General features: G+C 37.9%; 1 protein-coding gene across 1 annotated transcript in view; it reads left to right on the forward strand.

Moving 5' to 3' along the window:
• The window catches only part of ZNF366 (zinc finger protein 366), a 30468-nt gene extending 5160 nt beyond the window's left edge, over nucleotides 1-25308 (forward strand). The window contains exons 2-6 of the mRNA XM_010180933.1: nucleotides 5005-5011; nucleotides 13089-14405; nucleotides 16564-16755; nucleotides 22013-22187; nucleotides 24730-25308. Of these exons, the coding sequence (XP_010179235.1) occupies nucleotides 5005-5011; nucleotides 13089-14405; nucleotides 16564-16755; nucleotides 22013-22187; nucleotides 24730-25262 (2224 nt within the window). The 3' untranslated portion in view covers nucleotides 25263-25308. The remainder of the gene's footprint in view (nucleotides 1-5004; nucleotides 5012-13088; nucleotides 14406-16563; nucleotides 16756-22012; nucleotides 22188-24729) is intronic.
• Nucleotides 25309-27839: the final 2531 nt, after the last annotated feature.

Genomic DNA, 27839 nt, shown 5'->3' on the forward strand with positions numbered 1-27839 from the left:
GTGTGCTCTTACCAACATTCATTACACTAGATTTAAACCAAAATTAAATATACCTTCTCTAAAATTATCTAGGAAAAATGTATTGGAATATAGTTACTATTTCAAGTTTAGTCCTCTCTCTGAGATGTTTTCTAAAGCAAGTACTGTTTCAACTTGGTGTTTCAGCACCAGGCAAAATTTATTTGAAAGCACATTTTTGAAAAGAGGGTATCTTTCATACAATACTTCCAGGTAGCACAATATTTTTCCACCTGTCTAGTTCTTCTCAAAAGTATTTACAATACATGTGTAATGAGAATAACATCAGGAGGTAAAGAAGAAAAGGATAACCTTCTTTAGAGCATCTGTCAGCTCCGAAGGAACAGCAGAACTTGTTTGAACCATTGGGTAGGTACCAGCCCACACTGGGTTTGTTCCCTAGTGCAGGTGGTTTCTATGCAAGAAGGGTATCCAGTGTTTGTCCAAAACTATTGTCTTGTGATAAGAATTCAAAAAACTGTAGAGGACTTCCTGGAAGAGCAAATTAATAACAATGTGCTCAGAGGTTTACCAAAAAACAAACCACATCCATTAGAAAGGTGCAGGGAAATAATATTTTTTGCAGCACCACAGCAAGGAATCACTTCAGCCCAAAGGTTATATCAAACAGTTCTTCTGCATAATGTTGCACTCACAGTATGAAGTTGTTATAGTCATGAGAAAATTCTGGCTGATTAAAGTAGGTATTTGTTTCAGCAGTAGAGCTAGAAGAACACTTTGATCGATCAAGGTAGTTAAAGTGGGTAGATGATTATGTAGTTAGAATAGGTATTTGTTTAAACTATAAAGTTAAGAAAAAGATTGCAAGATATATTTGTATAAGTACTTAGAGAAGACACATACCATGCTCAAGAGAAGAATTAGACAATAGCATGAGGAATAACAGCTGTGGTCAGACCACCATAAGAATAGGCCATAACTATTCTTTTTTTCTGTATGTCAAAATTATAGGGGTAATCCAATGTCTTACGTGGCGTGATAGTGGGGAACCAATCAAGGTGAGGGGCAGAGTAAAAGGTGATCATCTTATGCATGTTTGTATGATTTAGCTTTGTTAAAAATGTATAAATAGGCTGTGAAAACGTATGGGCGTTGGAGCATAATTAGAGGAGCAACCCTCTGTGTCTCCCCAGTGCTGTGAATAAAGAAGTGCCTGCTTATCCGCAACTCTGTAGATAAGGTTTTCTCGTCATGATTGCAACCCCTTCAACAAAGTCACTAAGATTTCCAGAATAATTTTAGATGTCTGTAGGTACAATTTTGTCAGGATGCTATGGAAACAGTTACATGCATCAGAGAAATCAGTCAGTGCTGACCGACTTCTCCTCCCTATCTCCTTTGCCAGAAAAATTGAGATACTAATTAAAGACTTTTGATCTCAAATATATTAATTTATTTTTTTATTGTCTTACAGAAAGGGTACCTCCATTAAGCTTAAGCCACAGGTAAAGAAATGCATTTGAACAGATGTCACTGGATTTGTAGGCAAACGATCAGGACTCAAGACTCCCTTTAGTGACTGCAGTGAGGATTTTTACTAGCTCGTTCACCAATAGACACATAAAAAATGCTGCAACAGGCACCCAGTGGAAGGCACTGAGTGTGGTTATGACAGTAAATAGGAACAGAATTCACACAACTATTTATTCTCTGAGTAATGTGCCCCTGTCCATACCACAGCTTTGCTGGTTAGTCCTCCCCAAACATAGCAGCAATTTCTATCAAATCTTCCAGTTTTTTGTACATGGCACTTGGCATTTTCCCAGGGAAATACTGAACAAAATGATTGATAGGGGAGGTGACAGTACAGGGATCAGGAGAAAAAATTACCTTAATATATAAGGTGGGTTTTTTACAAAACTTCATTTTATATTGCTAGTTGACCATTCTTAGTCATGGAACAGAGTCATAGTTCTTTGATGTTTTTTTTTAATTTCCTTTTTCTTGTGATGAAAATCTGAACTCAGTTAGTATCCATAACAAGCCTTGGGCATCGCTAATGGTGAAGGCTTGGTACCAGAGTGGTTTGGGAAATGTTAAGTATTTCAGATTTCAAGCTATGCGGAGTTTTTTCTCACTCTCTTTTTTTAGTTTTTCTTTTTTTTTTCCCTTTGGCAAAAAGTTATTTTTTATTTGTTTGTAGCTCTAGTCTCTGTTCCAGTATCTACTGATGACATTTGGCTAAGTTTGAGCTGCCATTCCCACTCCGTATGCTAGTTTATTGAATTCAGTAAAACTGGCATTTAAAATCTGCTTCAGTGTAAAATAATTAAGCTCAAGAATTTCTGCCTGTTAGTTGTTTTATACAGAGATTTTTTTTCCAATTGACCAAAATCACAGAAGAGACATAACATTTGTTTTAAATTTCAGATTTTCTTTAGTTGTGGCAACAAACTAATACTTATTTTTAAAACTTTTTAGAAGTTAACAGATTAATTAAGAGCAATATGCAGGATGCATTTTGGGGATCAGAGAGGGAAAGCATTTGTGTTTTGCTGTTCAGCTGAGGAGAAGATTCAAGTTTAGCATCACAGGTGAAGGGCAAAGTGAGAGAGGAAGTTATCTTAAATTGCTTCCTTGTAGGCACTTCATATAATAGTCCAAAATACCATTTTATATTGAAACTGAAGAACTAAACACGTTTATCTTAAACAAAATAAACCGATTTTTAAAAAATGAACCCTCATTTGAATGCCATTGTGAGATGTATGTGAAGGTGATAATTTTTCTAAACAATAAATACTTATTCAGTACAGCTTCAATGCTTTAACACAGGTTTTATGCTCTGGAAATCTGGAAAGCAGAGCTCCCTAATCACAGTGCAGACATACCAGAAGTAGTTTTCTCCAATACCTCAGTAATTTGCCCTAAGAGCCATTTTTAACTCTGTCTCATTCTCATTTTTTCTATTTGGATACCAATGGGATAAACACAGTGGTATCCTAGGAATGGCACTGACATCTCTAATTCCTTTGCTGTGTTTTCTATTGAACTTCTATTCAGAGGGAAATGTCTAAGTCACTACTAATCCAGCTTAATTGCAAGTGATTCCTAGAGGTTATTAGGGATTCATCATCTTTTCAGCCAAGCAGCTTTTCCAGCAGCTGAAAGTTCAGCTGAAATAAAATTTTTTCATGTTTCCTAAATGATGAGGAAAGTATCGTCTGACAATTACTTTTAGTGAGCTGGACACTAAGAGAAGTGTTCAGTAGCAGAAATATTTTTCCTAATTCTTTCAGTTTCTGGATGAAATCCTCTTCTTTCAGTTCTTGTAGGATATAGCATGTCTTACTGGAACACACGGTATCTACCACTTCAGCAACCTTCAGTTTCACTATGGGTTTTGAATTGTGTGTAACAAAGAATTGAATGTAGAATAAATACAAATGAAACGGTCCTGCTGAAAACTGATAGTACTCCACCATGGTTAAATAGACCTAGACTTTCATTAAAAAACTAATCTGTTTTGGAGACTTTATATGAAAATTTTCCCATGGAGTTCTCTTCTCCCTCGACCCTTCTTCAAGCACAGATGCACCTTTTACCTGATATTTTCTTTTTTTACAGTACCTATTACTTTACACCTGTAACACCCAGAAGAGTGCAATTAACTGCTGATGGTGTAGGAGGGTGCCAGTGGTCTGGCTTGAAGAACCAAGGCTGAAGGTGGCCCTTAGCTACCCTTTAGGATAACAAAGAGATGGGCCTCCATAGAGATGATAACAACACTTGGACTACAGTAGGAAGGAAAGCTCAGTCTATTTCCTTTTTAAAGGTCATGAATGCTAGTGAAACATTTACTTTAAAACAACAGCCCAAGCAGGACAGAATGAGGGTTATGGAAGCTCATACTTTTTTGATAGTTCTAATTTTGAGTGTTCTACATAGCTCTGGTTTTTTGTTTTAAAATAATACTACCATACAGCTCAAAACACCTCTGTATCCACTTCACTCTATAGTGTTTAGTGATTGTGCTTTATAGGTGGAAACATTATGGTAAAAGTGTTCTTCCAAGGACTCCACACTCTATTCAATATTACTCTTTTACTATCAGATTTTTCCTTAGATTTGTATTATTTATTTGTTCTTTTATAATTTCTGCCTGGTGGGAAAAAAAATCCTAAAACTGTGTTACTGTTATTTGTTAATTTTCCAGAGCAAAAACTATTTAATAAATAGGATTCCTTTGGTGCCAAAAATGTGCTATTTTAATTTGCAGGGGCAGATATGGAAGTAGACAGGAAACAAGGATGGAGTGATAGGACTTCTATAAACAATGATTAAAGAGACTTCACATACTTTATAAAGACAGGGACATATCCTTGGTTCCAGCCTTTGACATTAGAGCTCCTTATCCGCTTAAGAAGAGGAACAAATTTGACTTATTGGCATCACCTCATAACAGTCAAATCCCAAATCCTGCTCTCAGCTACACCACAGATTTCCCATAATGATTTCAGTACAACATAGATGATGCCAGTGAGAGAATTAGGACAGTTACTTAGGATGAATTACTGCTGTAGTTTAATTGAGTAATTAACTGAGCTAGCCAACCCATCCTTAGTTCCACTAACCAGTGAGGTCAGGATCAAATTGCATTTCCACCCAGTGTGCTGGCATGATCTAAGCTTCGTGCATTTGAAGCTCTGCTACTGTATGTGCTCCCAGTGTCACCATCATAGCCAATCTGATCTTGCCAGCCCTAAACTCTGGGCAGGGTCTGGAAACTCATTATACCTATGCCCAAATGCTCTTGGGAATCCAGTCGTGTAATATAATATTTACATTAAACTGAATATACACCAATGACATTAAATTCAGTGCAAATGATAACAGCCACGAGGTGGGAAACTTTGATTCATTTCTCTCCTCCACTCTGAGGAGATTGGACCCATATCTGTTGTCTCTGAAGGGTGTGCCCTAATTAGAGCCTGTGAGGGTAACCCTACTATCGTTTGACTAGAGCTGGGCCATTATGCTGACAAAAATGCAAGTGCCAAGGGACAGTGAGCAGAGAAAATGCTGGGCTAGTCAGGAGCAAGACTCCATCACCTCTAGAGACAGGTCTGTGCTCCCCTTCAGGTGTTTCTTCTCCAGGTTTATTGAAAATTGAAGGCACTTCGCCCTCCTGAGTGATTGAATTTATGGCTTGGCTATGGTGTCAGACTCCTTTCAGTTCATTCTCCCTTGAGATCCCTTCTCTGCAGTGCCAAAGCTCCAGAAGAAGGATCTAAGGGTCCAGTATGGGTGAGTGTGATTTGTTGAGATACATCCTCAGCCTAAACTCAGACTTCTACTATTTTCCTGGACAACAGCTCTCAACGCTCAGCCTTGAGTTTTTGCCTTCTTTTCGAAACTGTCAAAACTAGTCTGGGGCACTGAAGACAATTTCTTAGCTTTCCTGTTTTGGTGAAAAAAAGAAAAAAGAAAGGTATTTTACATCTAAAAACCTTAACCAATAAAGACTATGCAGCTAAAGGTTTATCAGCAAAAAAAGGTCCAGCTTTACAGTGACAAAATAACAGTTTCTAAAGATTGGAGAAATTGAAGCAAGACAGAGTCTGTTGTTCAGGGAATTGGTGGGGAGATGGAAAGTGGGGCATGAGTGAAATAACCTACAGTATGCATTGGCTTCAGGAGACTTTAAGGAAAAGAAACAGAAGTGTGTCAGGGGAAGGTATGTAGAGAATAGTGTAGGTGGGCATCTCTCCTCTCGCACAGTGCAGCTTTCACTGCCCTGGCTCCTCTCTAAATCTCTGGAGGTACATGATACTCCATCAAAGCACTCAGAGTATTTCACTTCCCCAGTACACAGCAGCTTTCTCCGTATGCCCCTCAGCCCACAAAAAACAGTTGTCTTTGGATTTTTATATTAAGTAACTTTTATCCACATCCATCCTTCATGAAATAAGGAAAAAAGTCATAATGCAACATCTTTGGATCAAGAAAGCGCTGAGCCACAGCCAGCTGGAGGCCTGAAGACCATGCTGGAAAGTTGTCATGATAGTCTTATTTCCTGTATTCTTTACAAGACCAACATCTTGGGTTAGCTACCCTGCTAGCCTGAAATGGTATAGCTGGCTTTACATTCTCCTGTACCTCACCAGCAGCTCTGCTTCAGGCTACATTCAGCAGGTTTCTGTGGAGGGAAAGAGAAAGGCAAGAGGTTGGGTCAGAGTCCACCCTGCTGTGAGCAGAAACGGAGCAGGACTGCACTACGGACCCAGAAGTAGACAACTGCCAGCAAACTACTACTCCCTCTCCTCTTCCTTCCCACCCCAAAGCAGTCTTGAATTCCCTGCTGGTACCAGGGAATCAGACAGGTGGAGATGCTCAGCTGAGGTCACACAGTCTTTGTCCCCTTACACACTTTAGACGAGATAATTTGCTGTGTCTTGCAGGTTCCCACCATGCATAGCTGTGGTTTGGGGTGATGTTACAGAAACAGCTAAATACTTCAGAGCCTGTCAACTTAACATCTATTTTGTTATCCAGGTTATGTGTGTGTTGCTGACCATTTTAGCAGGTAGAATAGAGAAGCAGAGAGAGAGTGAACCACAGATGGTATAGAGAAGTGAAGAGGGAGGAAAAAATAAGAGAAGAACTAAGAAAACTCACAAAGAGGAAGAAAAAAGAAAAAAAAGGAGAAAGGAGGATAAAAAAAGAAATAAATAGCCAAAACAGCAGCAAGCCTGAACTGTACTCAAAAGGCACTTCATATGTGCGTTGAAGTTTGTTGGAAGCCTTTCCGTAAGCCTTAGTGAGCCTTGATTATGCCCTAGGAAACGTTGCCAAGGTTATCAGTTTTCCTTTACCCAGCATTTGCTGAGGAAAAAAACAAACACCAAACAATACACATTTGTTGACGGAAAGAAGAAGTTTTATCCTGAAGCCTGATATGAGCAGATGAAGGTAATTTCCCAGGGAGAAGTGAAAAGACACCAAGCTCCTCAGCACTATCATGCTAATGTAGGAAGAAAAAACCTGATTTGGTCCACTTCTTGTTTTCAGTCGTTCCAGATAATTTTTGTGAACAATTGTTTACTTGTTTCCAAATCCAATTCTATTAATGATGGTAATCCAAAAAGGGAAGAGAAATATTTATGGCAATATCTTTATCTTGATAGTGTTCTCCATTTAAGCAGACATCTCTCTCTCATAAAAGGCATGAAACAAGAAACCTTATCTCAGAAGACAATTAAGCTGATGTTTAAGTTATAGACTTAATGTGACACCAGGTCTACATGCATGTGTGATAGAGAAAACAAGTGTTTGTAGAAGTGGTATTGGAAAATCTTTGGCTGAACTCCAAAATGTCTATTATTCCCAGCTCAGGCCTGTTTTTTTAAGGGTGCTTCAAAATTTGTGTCTCCTTAATCAGTATCTGCAAATCATTGATTTTAGACACTTTCCCTAAACCCATGTTTATTTTTGCAAGGTAGTCCAAATTTCTGTCTTCTCTCAGCTCCACTAGCTAGCAGAAAAAGTGCTCTCTTCATTTAAAATGTAAGTAACTTTTTAGGTTATCTGCAAATAATATAGCATAATGACTTCAAGGCTGGTTTGGATCTATTAACATGCATTTAGTTTATTTATAACATGTACTCATTTATATACCCACCTTGAGTATATTAATATACACTCAGTAAATGTTAGAGTTCATTTCTCAAATTTCTGTGTTTGAAATATGGATATTTATGCCTGGAGAACAGGGACAGAAAGCATACCTTGCATGGACTTCTCTAAGGAATAAGAAAGGCTTGACATAGATTTTAGAGAAGTTCTGATATGGCTTTGAACATGCTGTTTTACCTTCTGCTCTCCTCTAATGACTATGGACTATAGTCACTCAAGCCTAGAGTAAATAAAATGTCTTAATTTGAAAAAAAGATACAAATAATCCAGTATTGAAAAACAATGGCAGCTTAAGCCAACGTCTAGTGAATCTAGTATTGAAATAACTTTAAATCTTTTGAAAATATCTAGAACTTAGACTTCATTCACCAAGGCAGCACCTAAAAAAAATTGATTATATAAATGACAAGCAGATGCGCAGATTTTACAGAAATAGAACATTATTACTACCTAGTCCAAATTCTTACTCAAGACAGGCCATAAAATCAGCAAAACAGATAAGATACACTTGAAAATTACAGGTTAAAAACATCCACATAGTTGTTTTACAACTCTCCAAAATTATGAAATTCCCAATACAAAAGGGAATGGGGAACAGTAACTTCATTGCATGCCTTCACTCACACATTGGAGGCAGCAGAAAAGAAGTGGAGGAGAAAGAAACAAGGGATTTATGGAGGGTTAATGCTACTGTTGAAGGAAATTAGCATGGAAAATTGTAAGGAGGGATCAGACGTGTACTAACTGGAAATATCTGGTTACCAGTAATAGATACTGGTTTGTGCAGGTATTCCTGCCATTTTCAGTCTGACAAATAAATCAAAGCAGTATTGATTTGATAGGGAACTCTGCTTCACTGCTGAAATGAGATTAATTCGTCATAGTAAAGCCCCCTTGATCAGTTCCTGAGACTGATGGATGTTTTGCATAAATAGCAAAAGAGTGAAAACTGAGTAAATAATTTGGTGCTTAGTCCAACAGCTGTATGACTGAATATACTTAAAACCAAAACCTATTTGGAAATGTGAACTGAACAAAGAAGATCCCATGAAACCTATTAAGATAACCATAACTGTCTCTATAATAAAAGTTTATAAAACTCAGCAACTCAAAAAAAAACCCCAAAGCAAATGGTTGTTCAATAAAATGGAAGCTCTTCAACTGCTTGACTTTAGCCCAAGAAATATAATAGTATGTAATTTGTCACTGATCCTCACCAAATCCAACACAGAAACAGCTGTTAGATTTTGTTCTTTCCATAGAGATGCCAATATTTCAGACCCGAAGAGCAGAGCAGAAATGCACTCTTACAGGACACAGTTTCTAGCGTAATACATGTTGAACTAAACATGGAATTTCTCTTCCAACTAAGAGAAGCTGTTCAATTTATTCAGCCATCTTTAGACTTCCTATACTTACCTCTGTTTCATAGTCTTCTGAAATAGCACAACGAAGTGCAAACCTCCTATTAAAATATCCCGTTTCCCTTTGTTAGAGGATACATACCACTTTCACTCATCTTGGTCTCATTTCTGGTTTTACCATTGTATTGCTCAAGGGCTAAATCAGAACTGCAGTAGTCAGTGTCTAAGCTTGAGAAACTTCAAAACCTCACATGTCAATGGCTGGGCTTACTATTAGTCTATAAACATACTTTCATACAGGACGCATAATCTTGGTTCTACTGTAGTCTACAGAAAATTTGCTGTCAACTTCAGTAAAGAATATTAACTGGAGAATGCAACAATGTGTATGCTTGTAGAGCAAATAGCATGATTTATGTACTTTTAAAAATCCTTTGTAGAAATATGATGAGTGGAAATGAGAAAGTAAATGGTGATTCATATGCTGTTTCAAACTTTCTTCCTCTTCCATGGAAGTTAACAATACTACTAGTGGCTGCATAGGTATTCTATTTTAGAAATACCTCAAAAACTCTCTGAACTTACTCTAGTTTTTCTTTTTTCTTTTTCTTTTTTTTAATTATTTTTTTTCTCTTTCTTCTTTCTTTCTTTCTTTTTTTCTTTCTCTTTATTTTCAGGGCAGGGAGTGAGCTTATTTGTTGTTCTATTTTTCAAAAGAATTTATTTTCAAATATACTTATCTACATAAAGAAAGAAATGGTGAGGATGCCTGTCTGTTCTAAAGAAATTAACTTTTTAATAAACTTTGGAGTGTTAAGTTTAGGTGTTTTGGGTTTTTTGTTTGCTTGTTTTGTTTTGTTTTGGATTTTTTAAATGTTTACGTGCCAATACAATATGGAAACCTCTATCTCAGTGAACTTTCCAGACAAAATTTTCAAAACCAAGGAGCTGAAATACTACCGATAAAAGCTAGAATTTTTAATATCTATCCTGGTTTAAACTAACCTCAATGTTTAGAATCACACACTGATGTGTGATAGCATTACGTTTTAAATAGGAAGGGTGGAGGAAAGAAAGGAGTTTTAAAGTGCTTATACAGGAAACTCAAAAGATCCTTAAGAGATAGTTGAAATAAAAATTCTTCAATTCACCTTCCCCACCTCCCTTTATTTATTGTTGAGTATGAGCTAATCCAGAGACAGATAAAACAAAATTATTGGGAAACTGTGCTATTAAAAGCTTTGAAGTTTCTGCTGAATTTATTTAAAGAAGAAGGGTCTGTTTAACTATTTCTTGCATGATGGTCAAATCTGCAGTCTCTTCTATGGTTTCATCAGGACTAACATTTTTATGGAATTTAACTCTGGTCAACATAAAGATCATTCCTCCATTCAGATTAGCATAGGTTAGTAGCATACTTCTGACATGAAAAGAGATGAGACACTACATTTGATCTTTCCTAAATTAATTTCTACATCATGGGATTTGCCAGATTGAAAGGGGGAAAAAGCAGCAAAATGATCCATATTTAGACTGCAAATCTGTACTTTCCCTCCAGTTTTAGGAGTTCTTCTGTTAGATTGTATTGCCTCTCTCTGCTTATGCTGGTCACTGACTATTTGAACACTTTGCCTTGTAGGCTTGGGCCCATAATATGTGTAGCCATGGACAGTGGAATAAATTCATACGCTCAGTGAAAGCAGCTAAAGGTCAGTAGTACAAGGAAATTATTTCTTTGTAGCAATTGCAAGCAGTTCTACAGTCTCTGCCTTAACTCTATGTTCCAGAAAGATTGAAATCTTGCTTAAAACAGGCTGTGGAAGAAGGGAGTAACCAGCAGGCAAAAGACAAGAAAGCAAACAGACAAAAACTCCCTGTCACTTCTGTGTACCTTTGGCAGCATTTCAATAGTCTAACAAAAGCAGTAAATAACATAGCTGGGTTCTCAATTGCTATGGGTTTTTTGAAGCATTTTATATCCATATTGCTGGGAAAGAACCAGATACACAAGGTGAAAGATATTTGAGGAACAGGCCTGTGCTTTGAAGGGAAGACTTTGATCTTCAGGCATGTTTTATGTCCAAACTGTCTGAGTTGAACTTTGCTTAAAATTCATTTGGAAAAAAACCCCTACCTTTTTACATTTTGGAAAGAAGTATAGCAGTTTTCGGTCTTCAGAGGATTCCCTTCCACTTCTCCTTTTTTTAATAAGTCAAGCCTTTGTGCCCAAAGAGTCTTCAAGATCTCATTGTTCCTTGTTTTGCCCAGAGAGTTAGGGTGACAAGGAAACATAGCAGAATGCATACTCCCTACCAATTCTTTCAGATGGAACATACACAGTTACGTGTATTACATAGATGTGCACACACACACAAATATATATCGTGTGTGTATATTTATATATATATCTATATCTAGTGTGTGTATGTGTATATGTATATGTACATGCACACTATTGCAAATCAGTGAGCTAGGGACTGAAAGTGTAATTATTGGATGCTTGTCCCAGTTGTAAGCAATTTTTTTTAGCCTTTTCCACTATCACGGATGTTTTTTGCATCATCATTTTACAGTTCCTACAATTTTTACTTCAATTACTACTGCTTCTTTTTGCATTGGTTGAACAACTTGTCAGAATTTTCCATTTTAAAGTTTTGTCACTGAGCTTCACAGTGCCTCAAAGATAATTCCACAGTCTGTCCTGTTAGAAGGAAGTAATCTGCTTCGAAGCTGGTTTTAAAGATGTCTTCTTTCGTCCACAGCCTATCTAGGTCACAGAACTGTGCTTTAATCTATCTTTAGAAGAAGGTTTATCCAGCACAGAGCTTCCTGAAAAAGAAACAAGAGTGTCTTTAACGGTCTAACCACCTTCATGCTCTCCACCCAGCATTTCCAAGAAAGCTGTTATAAATAACATCAACATGTCACAGGTGACAGAGGGAAAATGTGTGTAGTTTTCCAACCTAACCTCTGCCTGGTGGGATAGATGCGTGTACATGAACACCCACATGGACATTCTAAGTACATTCCTAGAGAGCCAAGCAAAAGGTAGCAGTCTTGATTAAGATAAACCAAAATTCATAAACACTACTTTAGATGAACCCCAAATTTGGAGAAACTCCCTGTATGATCAGTAGAACATAAAATTTTGCCAGAACACATTAATCTGTCTTGTCACACTGTACCACTGGAAAGGCTCGGAGCTTTCTTAGGTGTCAATTACTCTGGAGACCTGGGGGGTTGTTCATGTTAATTCTATATTTAGTTTTATAGTGGAGATTTTCCCCACCTGTTTAGAAACAACCCCCCCCTAGATTAAGACTATAAAACTGAATGTAATTTGGAGAGCTGTCAAAGGTCTTTCCTTCCCTAAATCTGCCAGGTAAATATCTCTGGGATTAAAACAAAGAAAATAAATTAATCTCCGTCTTATTACAATACAAAGTGAGAGAAGCCAGGAAACACGGCACAAAACCTGATGGTACACAGTGTCCTTAGATCACTTGGCCATTGTTTTCTCTCATAGTAGCACATGTTAATGATACAAAGAAGTTTAACATTTTTTTGGATTTGGCTTTGGCTTTTAATGTCACAACCATGGTAAATGTGGACATTATTGTTTGTATTGTCATAACCTTTAGATGCACCGCCAATTTCTAGAGCCTGTGCATGCACAGCCAAGGACAGGATTTTGCCCACAAATAGCCTGCCTGAATTAAATTAAGCAGAAATATTGCCATACAGATTGTAGAAAGTAGTGTGTCATGGTACAGCATATTTATGTTGCAAAGATGTTGCATGGTCAGACTTGATTTAAACCACAAATTTCACTGCAGGAGAATCAAAGCTTATTTGTTCTACACTAAACAATTTAATGCTGCTTTAAAAGGCTTTTGTATAATAGGGGCCTAGGACATCCTTAGTTGTATTTAATTAATAAAACTCAACAATCTCCAGAACAACAAAATAGACAATAAAATGTTAAACCTAAAAGAACAGGAAGAAATAGAGAGATTTGACTTTCTGTCTATTTTAAGGAATTCGGGCAACACAGAAAAAAAATCAAATATGATGAAGAATGAAGAAACAAGTTTTAATGTGGACAGTACTCGAGCCTCTCCCTTTTCCTGCTGCCTGCAGCCACTGAGCCCTGTTACAAAGCCACACAGAACAACTACATTTGGTGAGGAATTCAGACCACACCTCTCACATTTCCACTATGGCCCTCCTCCTCTTGGAGACATGGAAACATTCCAGGGGTCCTTGGAAGGAGGGTCTCGGAAACGCAAGAGCATGCCAACAAAAATGCCTCCTTCTATCACCCTTGAGGGTTCCTCATCACCACCAGACAGACCTGACGATCACAATGACATAGGCTCTTCCAGCCTCCCCTTGGTGTTCCAACAGCCTGAACAGCCCGAGTACAGATCCCAGATGATTGATCTGTGCAAATTTGGTTTTCGGTTCTACAGAACTCTGGAGCACTTTGGAGCCAAGCCCATTAAGCAAGAACCAGTGAAGCCTAACATGACATGGCCCAGTAGCCCAGCATTCATGCAGGCTCCTTACTCTTATTATCCTAAAGTCCACCCCAGCTTAATGTTTCCTTTTATTGTGCCACCAAACTTTCATTTCAGGAACCTCTTTCAAATGAAAAGACCTCCAAAGCCACCCTTCAGGAGGGCTGAAGTAAGAGAAAGTGGTGAAAACAAACAGAAAGTGGAAAGAGTAGATGTCAACCTTCAGATAGACGACAGTTACTATGTTGATGTTGGGGGTGAACAGAAACGCTGGCAATGTCCCATGTGTGAGAAGTCCTATACATCCAAGTACAATTTGGTCACCCATATCTTGGGGCACAGTGGCATTAAGCCACATGCTTGCACCCGATGTGGCAAGCTTTTCAAGCAGCTGAGCCACTTGCACACACACATGTTGACACATCAGGGCACTCGACCACATAAGTGCCAGGTGTGCCACAAGGCTTTCACTCAAACCAGTCACCTTAAGAGGCACATGATGCAACACAGTGATATCAAACCGTACAACTGCAGGATCTGTGGTAGAGGTTTTGCCTACCCCAGTGAGTTGAAAGCACATGAGTCTAAGCATGAGAGTGGCCGAGAGAACATCTGTGTGGAGTGTGGTCTGGACTTCCCAACCCTGGCCCAGCTGAAGAGACACTTAACAACCCACCGCGGCCCTATACAGTACAATTGCACTGAATGTGATAAGACCTTCCAGTACCCAAGTCAGCTGCAAAACCACATGATGAAGCACAAAGACATCCGCCCATATATCTGCACTGAATGTGGCATGGAGTTTGTGCAACCCCACCATCTCAAACAACACTCCCTAACTCACAAGGTAAGTCAGCACAGACTGCGCTCTCACCTTACATTGGAAGACGGCACAAGGCTACTAAAGGTACACATATGTACCTTCTCGGAAAGAGGGGAATTGGTTTATAGAGCTTCATGCTGGCCCTTTGCCAGCTGGAGAGTTTTATGCAGAACAAAAGTCCCAGCAGTGCTGGTGATAGTAGAAGCTAGATGACTCTGTTAGTCTGAGGAAAGTACATCCAAACTCCACTTTGTTATAAACAGGAGTTCAATTAAACCACCTGTATTACTTCCCAAAACTGTATTTACATCTCTCTGTTCCTGGGTTTTATCTTCAGAATGATCCTCTGTAGCATAACATAGTTTTGTAGAGGTCTGTAACACCTCAGAAATTTTAACAGAAATTTTCTACTGAAAATCAGTTCTATCGTTTTGCTCCCTTAATTGGGAAGTAGGTGGATTTGCAGTGGACGATATGTAAGCAGCAAAACAAAGTATATTGTTACTCATCAGATTCTGAAAAATCATTATGAGACACTTAGGTGACAGAAAAAAAACAAACCCAAATCTAAAAAAATTTCCCCCTTATGCATAAGTTTTCCAGAATGTCAGTTAATAAAAGTGGACAAGCAGGACCATAGTCCCAGCCAATTTGTATAAAGTGGTAGAATTGCCACTGCTGACAGCACTGACAGCAGAGTCAATTTAGGCTAGGAGTGGGCTTTGGAACACATCCAGAAAGGTTGCTTTCAAAAATAGGATAAACGGAACTGTTCTATTCAAGAATGTCTGAAATTGGCTTACTTGCCTTTACAAAAATGTTGTTAAGACAAGTCAAAATCCCATTCATTTTATAAAAAATTGCTGCCAGTTTTGTATATTTTTCCTTTAAGACTTGAATTTTGGCTTTTATATGAGAACATTAAAAATGCTGAAAGTTACAGCATTTTGGTCTTGTAGACACATTTTCTTTTAAGAACCAACAACCTCTACTTCTATATTTGCTTTGTCTTCCCTACTATACAATTATAATTTCTGCTCTTTCTGCACGTTCCCTGATCTTTGGATTTACCATGCAAAATTCTACTAATTTAAGACTTGGTAGTTTTTGTCACTGGAAATGCAATGCCCCTGAGCCTTTAGAGAGCTTTGGCTTCTTTGTCCACAGCTGCAGGTGGATTCGGCTGTGAACATAATTAACAGTACTTAGCTGCCCAAATGCAGGCTCACATCAGATAGGTAGACAGTAAAAGACTTGCTGGTGTTTACAGTTTTAGCTTTGCATTTAACTGTGAAAACCATCAACCGGTACAAAAGTAGAGATAATTTCAAGTAGTCTTTGTAATGGAGGCCTGCAGGAGGAGTAATTGGTCTCAGCACTTCGCTTGTAAATCCTTATTACCTTCAGCAAGTCATACTCAAACTCTTAAAGTGTTTAGTGGTAAAGTCATTGATTTTTCATAGCATCTAAACTACTTTTAGAAGAGCTGGCAGTTAGACCACATGGGTGTGAGCAAGAATATTGAATTATGTATCATTGACTGGATGGCATAAAAGGTTCTAGAAATGCTCTATAAACACCAGATAAAACAAGATCACTCCATCAGGGTTAGTGTAAGTCCCACTAACTTTGAACAATTTTTTCTCTTTACTGAATATAACATGTATATCCTTATTTGGCAACGTTGCTAGAATACTTCTCAATTACTTCAGGTTATTTTCTATAGATTTCTTCAACACAGGGCTATGCCTTTTTTAGAAGCCAATGACATTCAATTATCAAATGAAAGCGCTACTCTAGTCTCTTAACTGGGTAGCTTTCATTCTTGGTCAGGAAGTATACAAATTTGACCAATACTTCACATAAGCAGTAGAGTAGGACAAAGAAGTGTTGCTACTGACTATTGTCTCATTGATTTGTAATATTACTGATGGAAACAAAACTCATTATTTTACTAAGCTTACATTCTGTTTTCCTTTTCTGCTTCTCAGATTCTTGTGAGAATTTGTCAGGAAAAAATACATAAGTATCTATTACTTGAGCAAATGATGTTAAAAGTGAAATAATTTATTACCTGCTTTGCTAATGCAGAATGAATAATTGACATACTGCTGTACTGAAGATTAATTGATCTAGAAAATTTTCCATCTACAGATTTTGCAGTTTTTTTTTTTTCTTACAGGGTGTGAAAGAGCACAAATGTGGAATTTGTGGTCGGGAATTTACTCTGCTGGCCAACATGAAGCGGCATGTCCTGATCCACACCAATATCAGAGCCTATCAGTGCCATTTGTGCTTCAAGAGCTTTGTGCAAAAGCAGACTCTCAAGGCCCATATGATTGTTCATTCTGATGTCAAACCCTTTAAATGCAAGGTAAGTGCATTTGGTAACAGAGGTATTAACTCACTGGATACTTCTGTGATACTATCTTGCTCTGTGGCAAAATCAGAAAAAAAAAAGACTTGCTAACTCATACTGCAGTTGCATTTAAATTAGCATAAACCAGTCTGATGTTCTTTCTTAAACCAGATTCTGCTTAACAGCACAAAATAATGGAGATAAATCTCTTCCTTCCTCTTCAAAATCAGTGACTTTCATCCTCAAAGACTTTTTCTGCTTTGTGAGCATTTAATCGCCACAGCTGTTTGAGGACAATAAACATACCTAACATTTGCTTACTATAGCCATCCAAACAGAAGTCTATGCTCTTAAAAGCTTGAAACACTGACTAAAAACATAGATCAAGTCATGCACTCTGCAGAGGACCATGGAAAAACAGCAACCATGACTTTCCACAGTGATGCTATGCAAAGGTTCATGGAAGGACTCAAAGAATGACACAGCAAAATCCAACAGCAGAAGGGATTTAAACTAGCCAAGAGTAATTACCAGACTGAAATTTGGGACAGGACATCAGTATCATAACAAAACAACCTCTGAAGCCATCTGGTCTTTTTAGGATCTGGTGTGAATTCCAGTCCACTGCACATTGGAGGCTGACATTCTCCCTATGAAACTTTGAGGCTTTGGCTTTCTTGACCATGCTTATCTCTAATATCTTCCTTATGAATTATTTGTGTTTATACTACTAGTATTGGACACTATATCTGTTTCTTTTGCTGTCTATCTGGTTCATTACTGTAATCCTACCAAGTCAAAGGTTGTAGGTTTTATTCTGACTTCGATCTGCTCTAAGAAGGCTGTAAATACTGAGTGGAGCATATAACCCAGTTTATGCATAAGTAGCTGAAGATGGATCTGGAAGCAATTTCTAGAACTCTTTCATCTAACATCTTTAAGGAACTAAACATTTTCTTTAAAAGAATGTTTCATCAAGAAGCAGAGCTAGATGAAAAATTTTAGATGGAGTTATTTTCCCTTGAAAAAGTATAACTTCAAAATGTCATAGGAAAATATGGCATTCAGTGATAGTTTTAACAGGAAAATGTCAAAAGTAATCTTTTTTACTTCCTCCTTTTGCTTTGATAACTTTCAAGTATTTCACTTTGAAAAAATAACAGAAAAGTCTTTCAACTTTAGCATTTTGTTTAATTTTAATTTATGTCCTATTAAAATGTTATTTTGTATACTAGGACTTAACGTTATTCTCTACTGATAAAATAATTTCTGTTACTAAGATGCTTGGATAGATTCATGTCAAGTCTGCTGGAGACTTTCATTCTCTGAGAACACCTGCAAAACTGTCTTTCTGTTCCCATTTGATCAAAGTCTTCCTCTGACTCCTCAAATTACAGAAAAGAAACTGTTGTTTGATCACCTGTTCTGGATGCAGTGTCTGGACTCATACTATCTTTTAGGTATGTGCAGATTAGCTGAAAGTTTATATTTGGGTTAGGGTCTGATGATGATGACAAATTCTTAAAACTTGGAGGTGACAATAGTTTGAATCAGGATCTGGAGTACCACCACTATGTTTTCCAGCCAGTACCAAAAGCTCTACAGGACCACCTGCTTTTAGTTTTTTCTTTTCCTTTTTTTTTTTTTCTTTTACTTCTCTGTCTCCACCCAATGTTCCTAGGAGGAAAGAAACAAGTAAGCACAGTGAACTGCGTCTGAAGGGATATGAATCAACATCAGTGCTCTTGAACAGACTGGGGATTGTAACAGTAAGCAAAGGGAGAATCAGGAATTGCTCTTAGGCATTAGGAACATCCTTGAAAGACTCAAGCAAGTACTTCTAGCTGATATTCAAAGGGTTAAGGCAATGACCAGATAGCAGTCTTTTGGCACCAGGCTCCTCCTCAGCAGAAGGAAGGATATAGCTGTATGAACAGGCTGCTTAACAATGGCTCACATGTCCCCAGGGAACCGCCTGCAAATAGATTTCATCTTGCTTTCTCTTGTACTTTTCAAAGCTTCCTGTTTTCTCACGGTCCTTTTGGACAGTGTTCAGTCTTTCTCCCTCTCCCTCTCTCTTTGAGGAAAGGAACACCCTTCTTATGAAGAAGAAAAAAAAAAGAAGAAGAAGAATGCAAGGGAAAGAGAGCACAGCAGTAGCCTTTCTACTTCACCACATGCAATGGTTTTCTTTACCTTATTCTCACAGCAAAAGAAAACAAGAGTCTTTCCTATGTATCTAATCACAGTTAAGCACACACTATCTGAAGTGAGGGAGTAGCAAATAGCTGGCCCTTCTGTTTCCTTATCCATCTGCAGCCTGAGTATGTGTTTGATTTTTTTCTGAAGAGTGAACTTCTCTGTAGTTTTAAAGGCTTGAGACCATGCTGCCTTGTTTATTTGTTTAAAAAAAAACCAACTTAAACCATTGAAGAGTTCTGAAGGAGTTGCACCAACTTGTGCAATAGTGCTAATTCTGATTTGTAGAAGAAGTCTCTATGAAATTTACAGTCAACGTTTCAGACCTCCAATCAAGAATGCAATGAAGTTTTCTCTGGCCTGATGAAACACACTTTGTAGCAGATGATTTGAACAGGTGCTCTGTGGTGATTTCTGCTGGAGCTCCCTCCTGTGCAGCTGGCTCAAGGTCAACTTTTACACTCTGCTCATCAGCACTCACACCCCGGCCCTGTCAGAGAGAAAGAAAATCTTGCACACCTTCCTAGTTTGGTCTGCAGACTCAGGTTGTTCTTTAAGCGCTACCGGTGAACCCCAGCTACCTCCAAGTCGCTGTCTTTCAGCATGTGAACCCAAAACCTGCTCTCTTCACCCTTTGGATCATGAACATTCATCTGAAAGTCTTCTTGCACTTTTTGAAAGGCATAGGTTACACAGAGACCTTACCACACAGAGTCATCATTCCAAAAAACAGTTGTCATATCTGCATTTCTTTCATTTTCCTGCCACACCTTTCTACTCTAGCACCATTTCCTCATGTCCCCAGAGGAGATTTTGGGACAGGAACACATTACACACAACTAAGACTGTGCATGACTTTGAGAAATGGAAAACTTACCCCTTTTATTCAGAGCCATATAACTTCTGTGGGGTAAGGAACGACACTTTACAAAGTCTCCTGTCTTTTCATTATGAAGAAAGAGAAAGAAATGTTGCCTTGGCAGAAAAAAAAAGTGTTCCCACTAGATCTATCTTAATACTCAATGCCTTATAAAGATACAGATTTGCATGAAGTACTGAAGACATTCATCTGTTCAACCTGATTTTCCTTGATTGTCAGTTTAGACAGAGAAGTAAAGACCTAGCTATCAGAAAGCAAAAGCTGGTGAGAACACAGGTCAGCTACATTGCAGGCAGATACCCAGAAGCCTTCTGGTTAAAAAAGAGGTTAACACTTCTGGTTAAAACCAGAGGTGTTAGAGAGTTATTATCATTAGCATTCTTGTAGCCAGAGAAGTGCTGACATGTCATAGGTCACTCCATCAGCTAAGATACAATCAGCTGCTGTTCTTCCATGCAAATTTTCCGTGCTTATCAGTGCTTCTCCTCTTTGTTTCCTGTCAGCACTTTCAGAGCATTTTTTTGTGCATTAATTTCCCTGAACATATAGTCAACTGGCCTATTGGCTTTCTTTGAATGCAAAGAAGAGACAGTCCTCTTTCCTAAGTGGGTAGGCGACCCTAGGAATCAGATATCTTACTTTCACGCATTAATAACTCATTTTCAGTGGCTGTTCCCCCCCCACCCCAATCTGGTTGAACACTTTGTTGATAAATTAATTTGTTAGAATGTTAATTTTAGCAAAATCACAGAAAGGAAATAATGAAGACAACTCATGCATCTGAAGTAAATATTTTTTACAAGCAAGTGAATATTTCCAGACTCTTTCTTTTTGCAGCATTGACTCAGATATAGTTCTTATATTAAAAACAATCAAAAACAACTGCAAATTTTTATATTAATGAACTGTTTCCATTTTCCTTCATGGGATTATTTAAAATGTGAAAGATAGAGTACTGTTTCACTAAGGATCATGTCACTATTTACATTTCATCCAGGTATTCCAGGTGATGTGAATTTCAATCAAAAAGTACAGTAGCAGACCTTCTGTACTACCAAAAGGAATTAAATCAGAAGTCAGATTAGATAAAAAATTCAGTAAAATCTCAATAACTGCTTTTTAATAATTTACTCTCAGATGGGCACACTGCTTGATGTAAGTTTCAGTTACTCAGTAATGCTGATTCTAGCTCACATAGTAACAAAGATTGAAAAAAAATAAAATTCTGATAGTAAAATCATTTGCCTAAAACCATTTCAAAAAAAGAGCTGAAGTAGAAATCTGCAGAGGATGGAAATAGCCATTTGAATGTGAATAATATTATAAATCTTGACAAGGAAAAACCAGAAGACAAGTAAGACTAGAAGCTTGTATTAGTGATATAAAACTCTTTTGCCTTGAGAATACTTTTGATTTTTAAGGGACTAGACTACAAAAGGATCCATCTAGATAAACAACAACAGTGAAAAAAACCCCCCCTTATTGTTACATCAAAGGGAATCTTGCATGATCAACGACTTGAGCTGACAGGAACATGCTTCAGAGCAAGCTGAGTCATTCTTACAAACCCATGACTGTTTGAATTCCAGCTTACTCACCAGAGACACCAAAACACAGAAGTTGGTAAACAGAAGATAAGAGGATCAGAGAAAAAAGAGGTAGCAAGAAACAAAGAAAAAAAGGAATTGCTTTTTCTAAGTTTCAGTAAAACGTGCAGCCATTTCATTTCCACTTAAGGAAAAGTAATATTCTGCTTGACAGTTTTGCAGAAATCCTTCATAGATTTTATTTTGTATCTCCATCTCTGCTTTGCACTGTTTTTGATTAAAGGCTAAATTTATGAACTACAAATGAAATGGTTCACCAGGGCAAAAAGCTATACTTTATAACCTTCCAGATTACGTACTTAATCATCTTCCCTCCTTACAACAAAATTCCTTGGTTTTAGGGAATCTTTGGTTGTGTGTACTAGTCACCAAATTTAAAAGGTGACAGCAGTGCAGAAGGACCTAGGTATATCAGCTCAACCACAACCTTGTCTGTAGGACTTTTGCCTGTATCTTTGAAAAACAAGTTGCAGCCAGAAGCTGCCAGGGCTCAAGTTGAGAAGAGTAGGTTCTATTTCCTTTTAAAATGTTCCCCTTGGAAGTACCCCTTTGAACTAACCATTTCCATTTTCACTGTTTTTTACAGCTGTGTGGAAAGGAATTTAACAGAATGCACAATTTAATGGGACACATGCACTTGCATTCAGACAGTAAGCCTTTCAAGTGTCTCTACTGTCCCAGCAAATTCACCTTGAAGGGCAACCTAACCCGGCACATGAAAGTCAAACACGGGGTCATGGAAAGAGGATTTCATTCTCAAGGTAATATATTTTCAGTAAGGTTATTCTCTGAGAGTTTTCAAGGTGCATATCAGTAAAATCAAATGGGCTTTGTACCACAGATCCACAATCTCATACCATGAATTCAATGCTATTGGAAGAGATTGAATTCCATAAGCCTGGGACATTGTTATCTATATTACTCCAGTGCTAGAGATCAGAGATGCCCAAGGCAGAGAAGCCTTGTCTCAGAGACCTTTCAGACTAGATATCTAATGACACAAAGGTATTAGACTCAGATGGAGAAGTAGATGGAGACAAAATCAGACAGTATTTATGAGCACAAAGGTAATAATTATGCTGCACCAAAATGCTGTCGTCAGGCATTAGGGAGAATGTGGTCAGTAGTGTGAGAGCAGAGGGGATTTATTAGGCCATATCAAACATTCTTGTACTTAAGCTCAGGGCTACCCATCCCTCACTGTGAGAAGGTGCAATATCCAGAGCACCACAGAGCATTTCCCAGCATTTGGGTACACCAAGACACAAATGGAAGCAAGCTGGTAGAGAATCAGCCTTAGTGAGGCTGTGGCACATGTAGTTGGCCTGGGGAATGATTTCATGACATGATCTTTGTGATCGAAAGAGTAGTTCCATTATTTTTTAATAAGTGTTACATTTTCAAGGGGCTTGATTCCCAGTGGCTAACAGACCACAGCCTAGTAGCCATGGACAAGCAGTCATTTTTCCCAGACACATTTGATTAGGAGTTTATATATTTTCTCTCGTGTTTGAGGTACATAATAAATTATGAATTCATTCAAAGCTGACAGAAGCAAAAAATCTAGAAGATTTCCTCAATCTTGCTCACTGCTTATTGGATTCCAGTCTGGAGTGTGAAGAGAAGCCTGAATGGCTCTACATCCAGGAGCTTTTCTGCTCAAGATACAGTTATTCTCTACCATATTGACATAGCTGACATTAGGCAAAAGCCATAGGCTCAAGACCCAGTTTACAAACAAGCATGTGGACAGGAGGAGACACTCCTCCCCATCTCAAAGTATATGGATTTTTGACTACCCAGGGTATCCTGCAAAGCATTCTATCTCCCACATACCTCAGAGACTTCCTGAAGTCAGCTTCATGTGTGCACACATGCCAGTGCTACCTGAAGAAGTCGTGTAAATAGGGAGGACTGTTTTGAGATTTTGAGTATCCAAGATACTTTGTCTGTTAAAACTTTCTGCATAAATAGTTCTTTCATAGGTAATATTTCTCGGTGTTTCTCAAATTCTGGCTTCAGGTCAGCTTAGCACAGGTATAAAGCGCATACTCTAATGACATTTGGCGTAAAATTTACAAAGATCCCAATAGGTAATTAAATAAATGGCTCTTTTTCCCCCTGTAAATCTCCTACAGCACCATGCTAGTTATACAATCACTTGTAATTGAAGACAGCCTAAGAGCTTTTCAGTGTACAGAGATTCTTCAGCCCTAGAGGCTTACCAGACACAAGTCAATTTGTAAGGGCTGTCACCTGCTCATGAACCATTTTAACAAATACAACCTCTTGCAAAGTAGCAGCTGTATCTATTAAGGCTACATAGATCCTACAGAAAGTGGATTCAAATGCTGAGGGGAAAAAAATAAAATCAAACCAAACCTAAAAAAACCAGGTAAGACAGTGGCTTTTGTAGGTATTTGCTATAGGGTGAAGTCTTCACCCTAGTACTGTCACCATTCTTTCAATTAAGAAGGACTATGCCTGCAGTGTCTGAATCTTCTTAAGTGCATCCTGATGATCAGAGGACATCTGAGTTCACAGAGGCCTCCTGGGTAATGTCTGGATTTCCAGCAAGAGAGGAGACACTTTGGTCAATACTAAGACAAAACAGATCCAGGACTACAGTCAAAGTTATATTGCACTGTTCAGAATAATCTTTTGTTTATAATGGCCTCCTCAAGCTGAAGCACTATCTACTGCATAGAGCTTTCAGTTGCATGAGTGGCTTCTCAGCAGATGAAAGAGGAAAAATTAAGGAGAATGGAGACTGCAGACTGCTGAGACTTGATTGGCTTTTGATTTTTAAAATAGTAACTTTGAAACAGAGTGTCCATAGAACAAACACATTAACATGTTTTTAATCTCTTCCACTCCTTTGGAAAAAATTGTACAAACACTTGGACTTTGATTATGGTCTGTGATGCTTTAGATCAAAGTTTTCATTTAAAAAAAATAGGAAAGAGGAAGTGGGTAGGTTCACTAGCAAAAATAGTTTACAAGAGGCTAGGACACTTCACTTTTATTCCTAGCTCCCTCATCAAGTGTCTGGCATGTATAGCACAGTGTTTCATGTGTCCTGACCTGGCTATGAAGAGTATACAATTGTACTTCTTTTAACAGCAACTCAAAGGAGATGCCTTGAGATGTAAACAGTAAAGTACTTGGAGATAGCTAGGTGGAAGACAAAGGTGAAATATGAAATAGAAGGCCACCTCATGTATTGTTTTTTAACCATGTATCATGTAGTAAATATTCTGTATATAAATTATTCCTTTTCTCCTCCCCTCAAATCACTACAAGGTTTTGGAAGAGGAAGAATTGCTCTGTCTCAGACAAATGTCACGAGAAGCTTGGAACAGGAAGAACCCTTTGATCTTTCCCAGAAAAGCCAAGGGAAGGGAATCTCATTTCATTCGGATGGCGAGAGTGCCAAGGGAAGCTCATGCCAGGAAGAAGAGGAAGACAACTGCTATGAGGCAGAGCGGTACAGCCCTACCATGTACCACGATGACAAGCAGCTCTATGGGGCTCAAGATCTGTCTGGCAAACCTGAGTTCATGATGAAGAACTTCAGAGAGTCCCACTGCAAAGAGAAGGAAGAAGGGCTAAGTGAGGGACGACTGGAGAAGATAACAGGAAATTCAAACAAAAAAGAGAGCCAAGGAGAGAGAGGTCTCGAGAACAGCAAAGAACATCTCAGCTTTAGATCCTTTGAAAAAGCCAGGCTTGGCCAGTCTTTCCCTGATTACTTGTATTTCAAGCACAGGAACAAAAGTTTGAAAGAATTGCTGGAAAGAAAAGTGGAAAAAAACCCAATGCTTATAGGCATTTAAAAAGGACTTTTTAAAACAGGTGGAAAATGGGGATCAGATAGCTTTTAACATAAACTGTAATTTACCAAAGCCTTTAAGTTTGTAGTAATCTTTAGAAATAAACAATCTAAATTAATAAAAATAATTTAAGGAAAAACATATACATTAAAAGAATAAAGCAGTCTGAATTCACCGTGAAATGCAATAGATACTGAACAATAACATTTTTATACTCATCCATTTGATGTATAAGCAGACAATAGAGTAGGTACAGAAGTTTATGTTCCTTTATCTGGGGTAGTAGAGAGTTATATGCAATTTTCTAGTTATAAAAAGCAACATACTTTACCATTTGATTAATTTTTTGACTAAACATATATAAATACTTCTAACAATATGTTTAAAAAAAAATCTGAAGATACTAAGTATTTCACAGTAGCAAGAGTGCTATTAAACACAGTGTGCATGAAAGCGCTGTCACTCTCGGAACTAACACAGTCCAAATACTTTCATTTACTGAAGTGACTGTTAGTTCAACCACTTACAGTGAGAAATGGGAAATAAATTAAGAAGAAGGGCTAATATCTTGTGAGTTAGTGAAGGGCAGCTCTATAATGCTTTGAAAGGACTGGAGTTTATTACAGTCACAGAAGCTTTTCCTCTGGCATGAGGAATGATTGTGCTTTGCTATGTTTCAGTCAGTATGGGAATATTCAGCAATTCTTCATGTGAAATAGGATGGACTGTAGCGACATTTTGTTCTACTGTCTGCTTATCTAATGAGCAACAGCAGCGTGTGGCATTCACAAGTCTTGCTGTAATTACACATAAAGCAATACGAGTAACATCACTGAGAAAATGATGCATTTTTACCTTTTATCTTTTCAGTTTATCTTTGCTAGCAAGGATGATTTTGAAATACAAGGGAATGACTAGATTTCATTTTAGGAGGTATGCCAAAAAGAGCTCTTACAGGGCAAACAGTACCTCACAGAGGAAAACTAGTTTTGGATTTCCTTTTATCACAGTCAGAAATTTTCCCTTATTAACATGGCTTGACCAGTAAGCTCCATGCCTTTCAAAGAAATGCCACTCATGCTGTTTTTACTGAGTCATTCCCAACTTTTCATCCTGTGTTTCCCATATAATTATATGTTGATAGTAAAGATGTGAAAAGCACATTCCATTAATTGCATTAATAGTTTGACCAGCACTTTGATTTCTGCATCTTCATGATAGATGACAAACAGCCCCACACCATCCTATTCCTTACGGGGAAATAAAGATTTAATAAGCCATTTAATTTGTCCCATGTCATTCTGACATCCTAGCCCAAAAGGTTAAAACCCATATATATGGTACATCTTTTCTAAACATTGCTACCTTCTTCACGTACCTGTGAAGTTCTTGATTTGAAATACCTTGCTATCATGCTCAATATATAGCCAGTTAGAATTAAATATAGTCATATATTTATAGCTTGCTAAGGCTAGAGTTACACAGCTGCAGCTCTCTGCCATTATAAGAAACCATTCACCTTATAGAACTAATGATTCTCACACCTACAAGTTAATCAGTGTTCACAGGGCAGCACCCCTTTTGTATCATATATAATTGGATTTGTGTAGTCCAGGGTTGCAGAAGGTGGTTTCATTTTTCAGGGCTCAAGCACAGCACAATAGAGATGCTGAATGAAGAGCAGAAAAAGGTGTAACATATGGGTGACTATTCTAAATGTAATTAACTCTACAGCTGATGTACATACCTTTTTAAAATAAAAGGTTATACCATAATGAAGTAGAATGCAAGTCACTTTGGGTCTAGAATTAATGATATCTTTCAAAATGAGGTGTATTTTGGAGGTACATAGCCATGTTTTTTCAGTGATAAATTGCTTTATCATATACATTCAACTTCCTTGCGCCACTGCAAGGTAACTGCTTTTGAAAAAGCAGCCATCTTTCTTTCAAGGAAGACATTGTGGTCAAGCAGAAGAAATAGAAAATTTTCAAAGTAACGTATGAAACTGCATACTTTCTTAAACTAGATGGGAAATAAACAGATAGAAATTCAACACATTCTAGGAGATGTCTATGCGCTAGAGAGCATTACAGGACAGGTAGACAGTCCTTACCAAGAAAGAGAAAATGATTACGTATCAACAGGCCTGCAGGCAAATGGAGCAAAGGAGACATTTTCAGAAAAGCTCAGCTCCCAGTAAATAACATCATAACCACAAAAATGATGTCTACTGGAAGAATGAAGTCCAGAGTTCCCTTACAGACCTTGTAATGGAAAGTGCCAGGAAAGGAAATGACTGTGAATAGTTCTGGGCTGTCTAAATGGTTAGCCCAAGCACTTTCAACCTCACCATCACTGCAGCCAGTTTATCCGCTGCTACAATGTCTTTTCTCATTAGAGCAAAAGCAACAGTCAACCACATACAGCCAGGTGAAAAGAAGTAGAGATATCCAGAATGACAATGTTGTTTGGGAATAATTCATAATGTGCCTCCCTTTTCTTGCATTATTCCTAGAAAGTGGAGAATATTTCATTACAATGAGGCTTTGAGACTGTGCCCAGACACACAGTCACACT

The sequence above is a fragment of the Mesitornis unicolor genome, unplaced genomic scaffold (genome assembly GCF_000695765.1).
Source record: "Mesitornis unicolor isolate BGI_N332 unplaced genomic scaffold, ASM69576v1 scaffold13843, whole genome shotgun sequence".
NCBI classification, from domain to species: Eukaryota; Metazoa; Chordata; class Aves; order Mesitornithiformes; family Mesitornithidae; genus Mesitornis; species Mesitornis unicolor.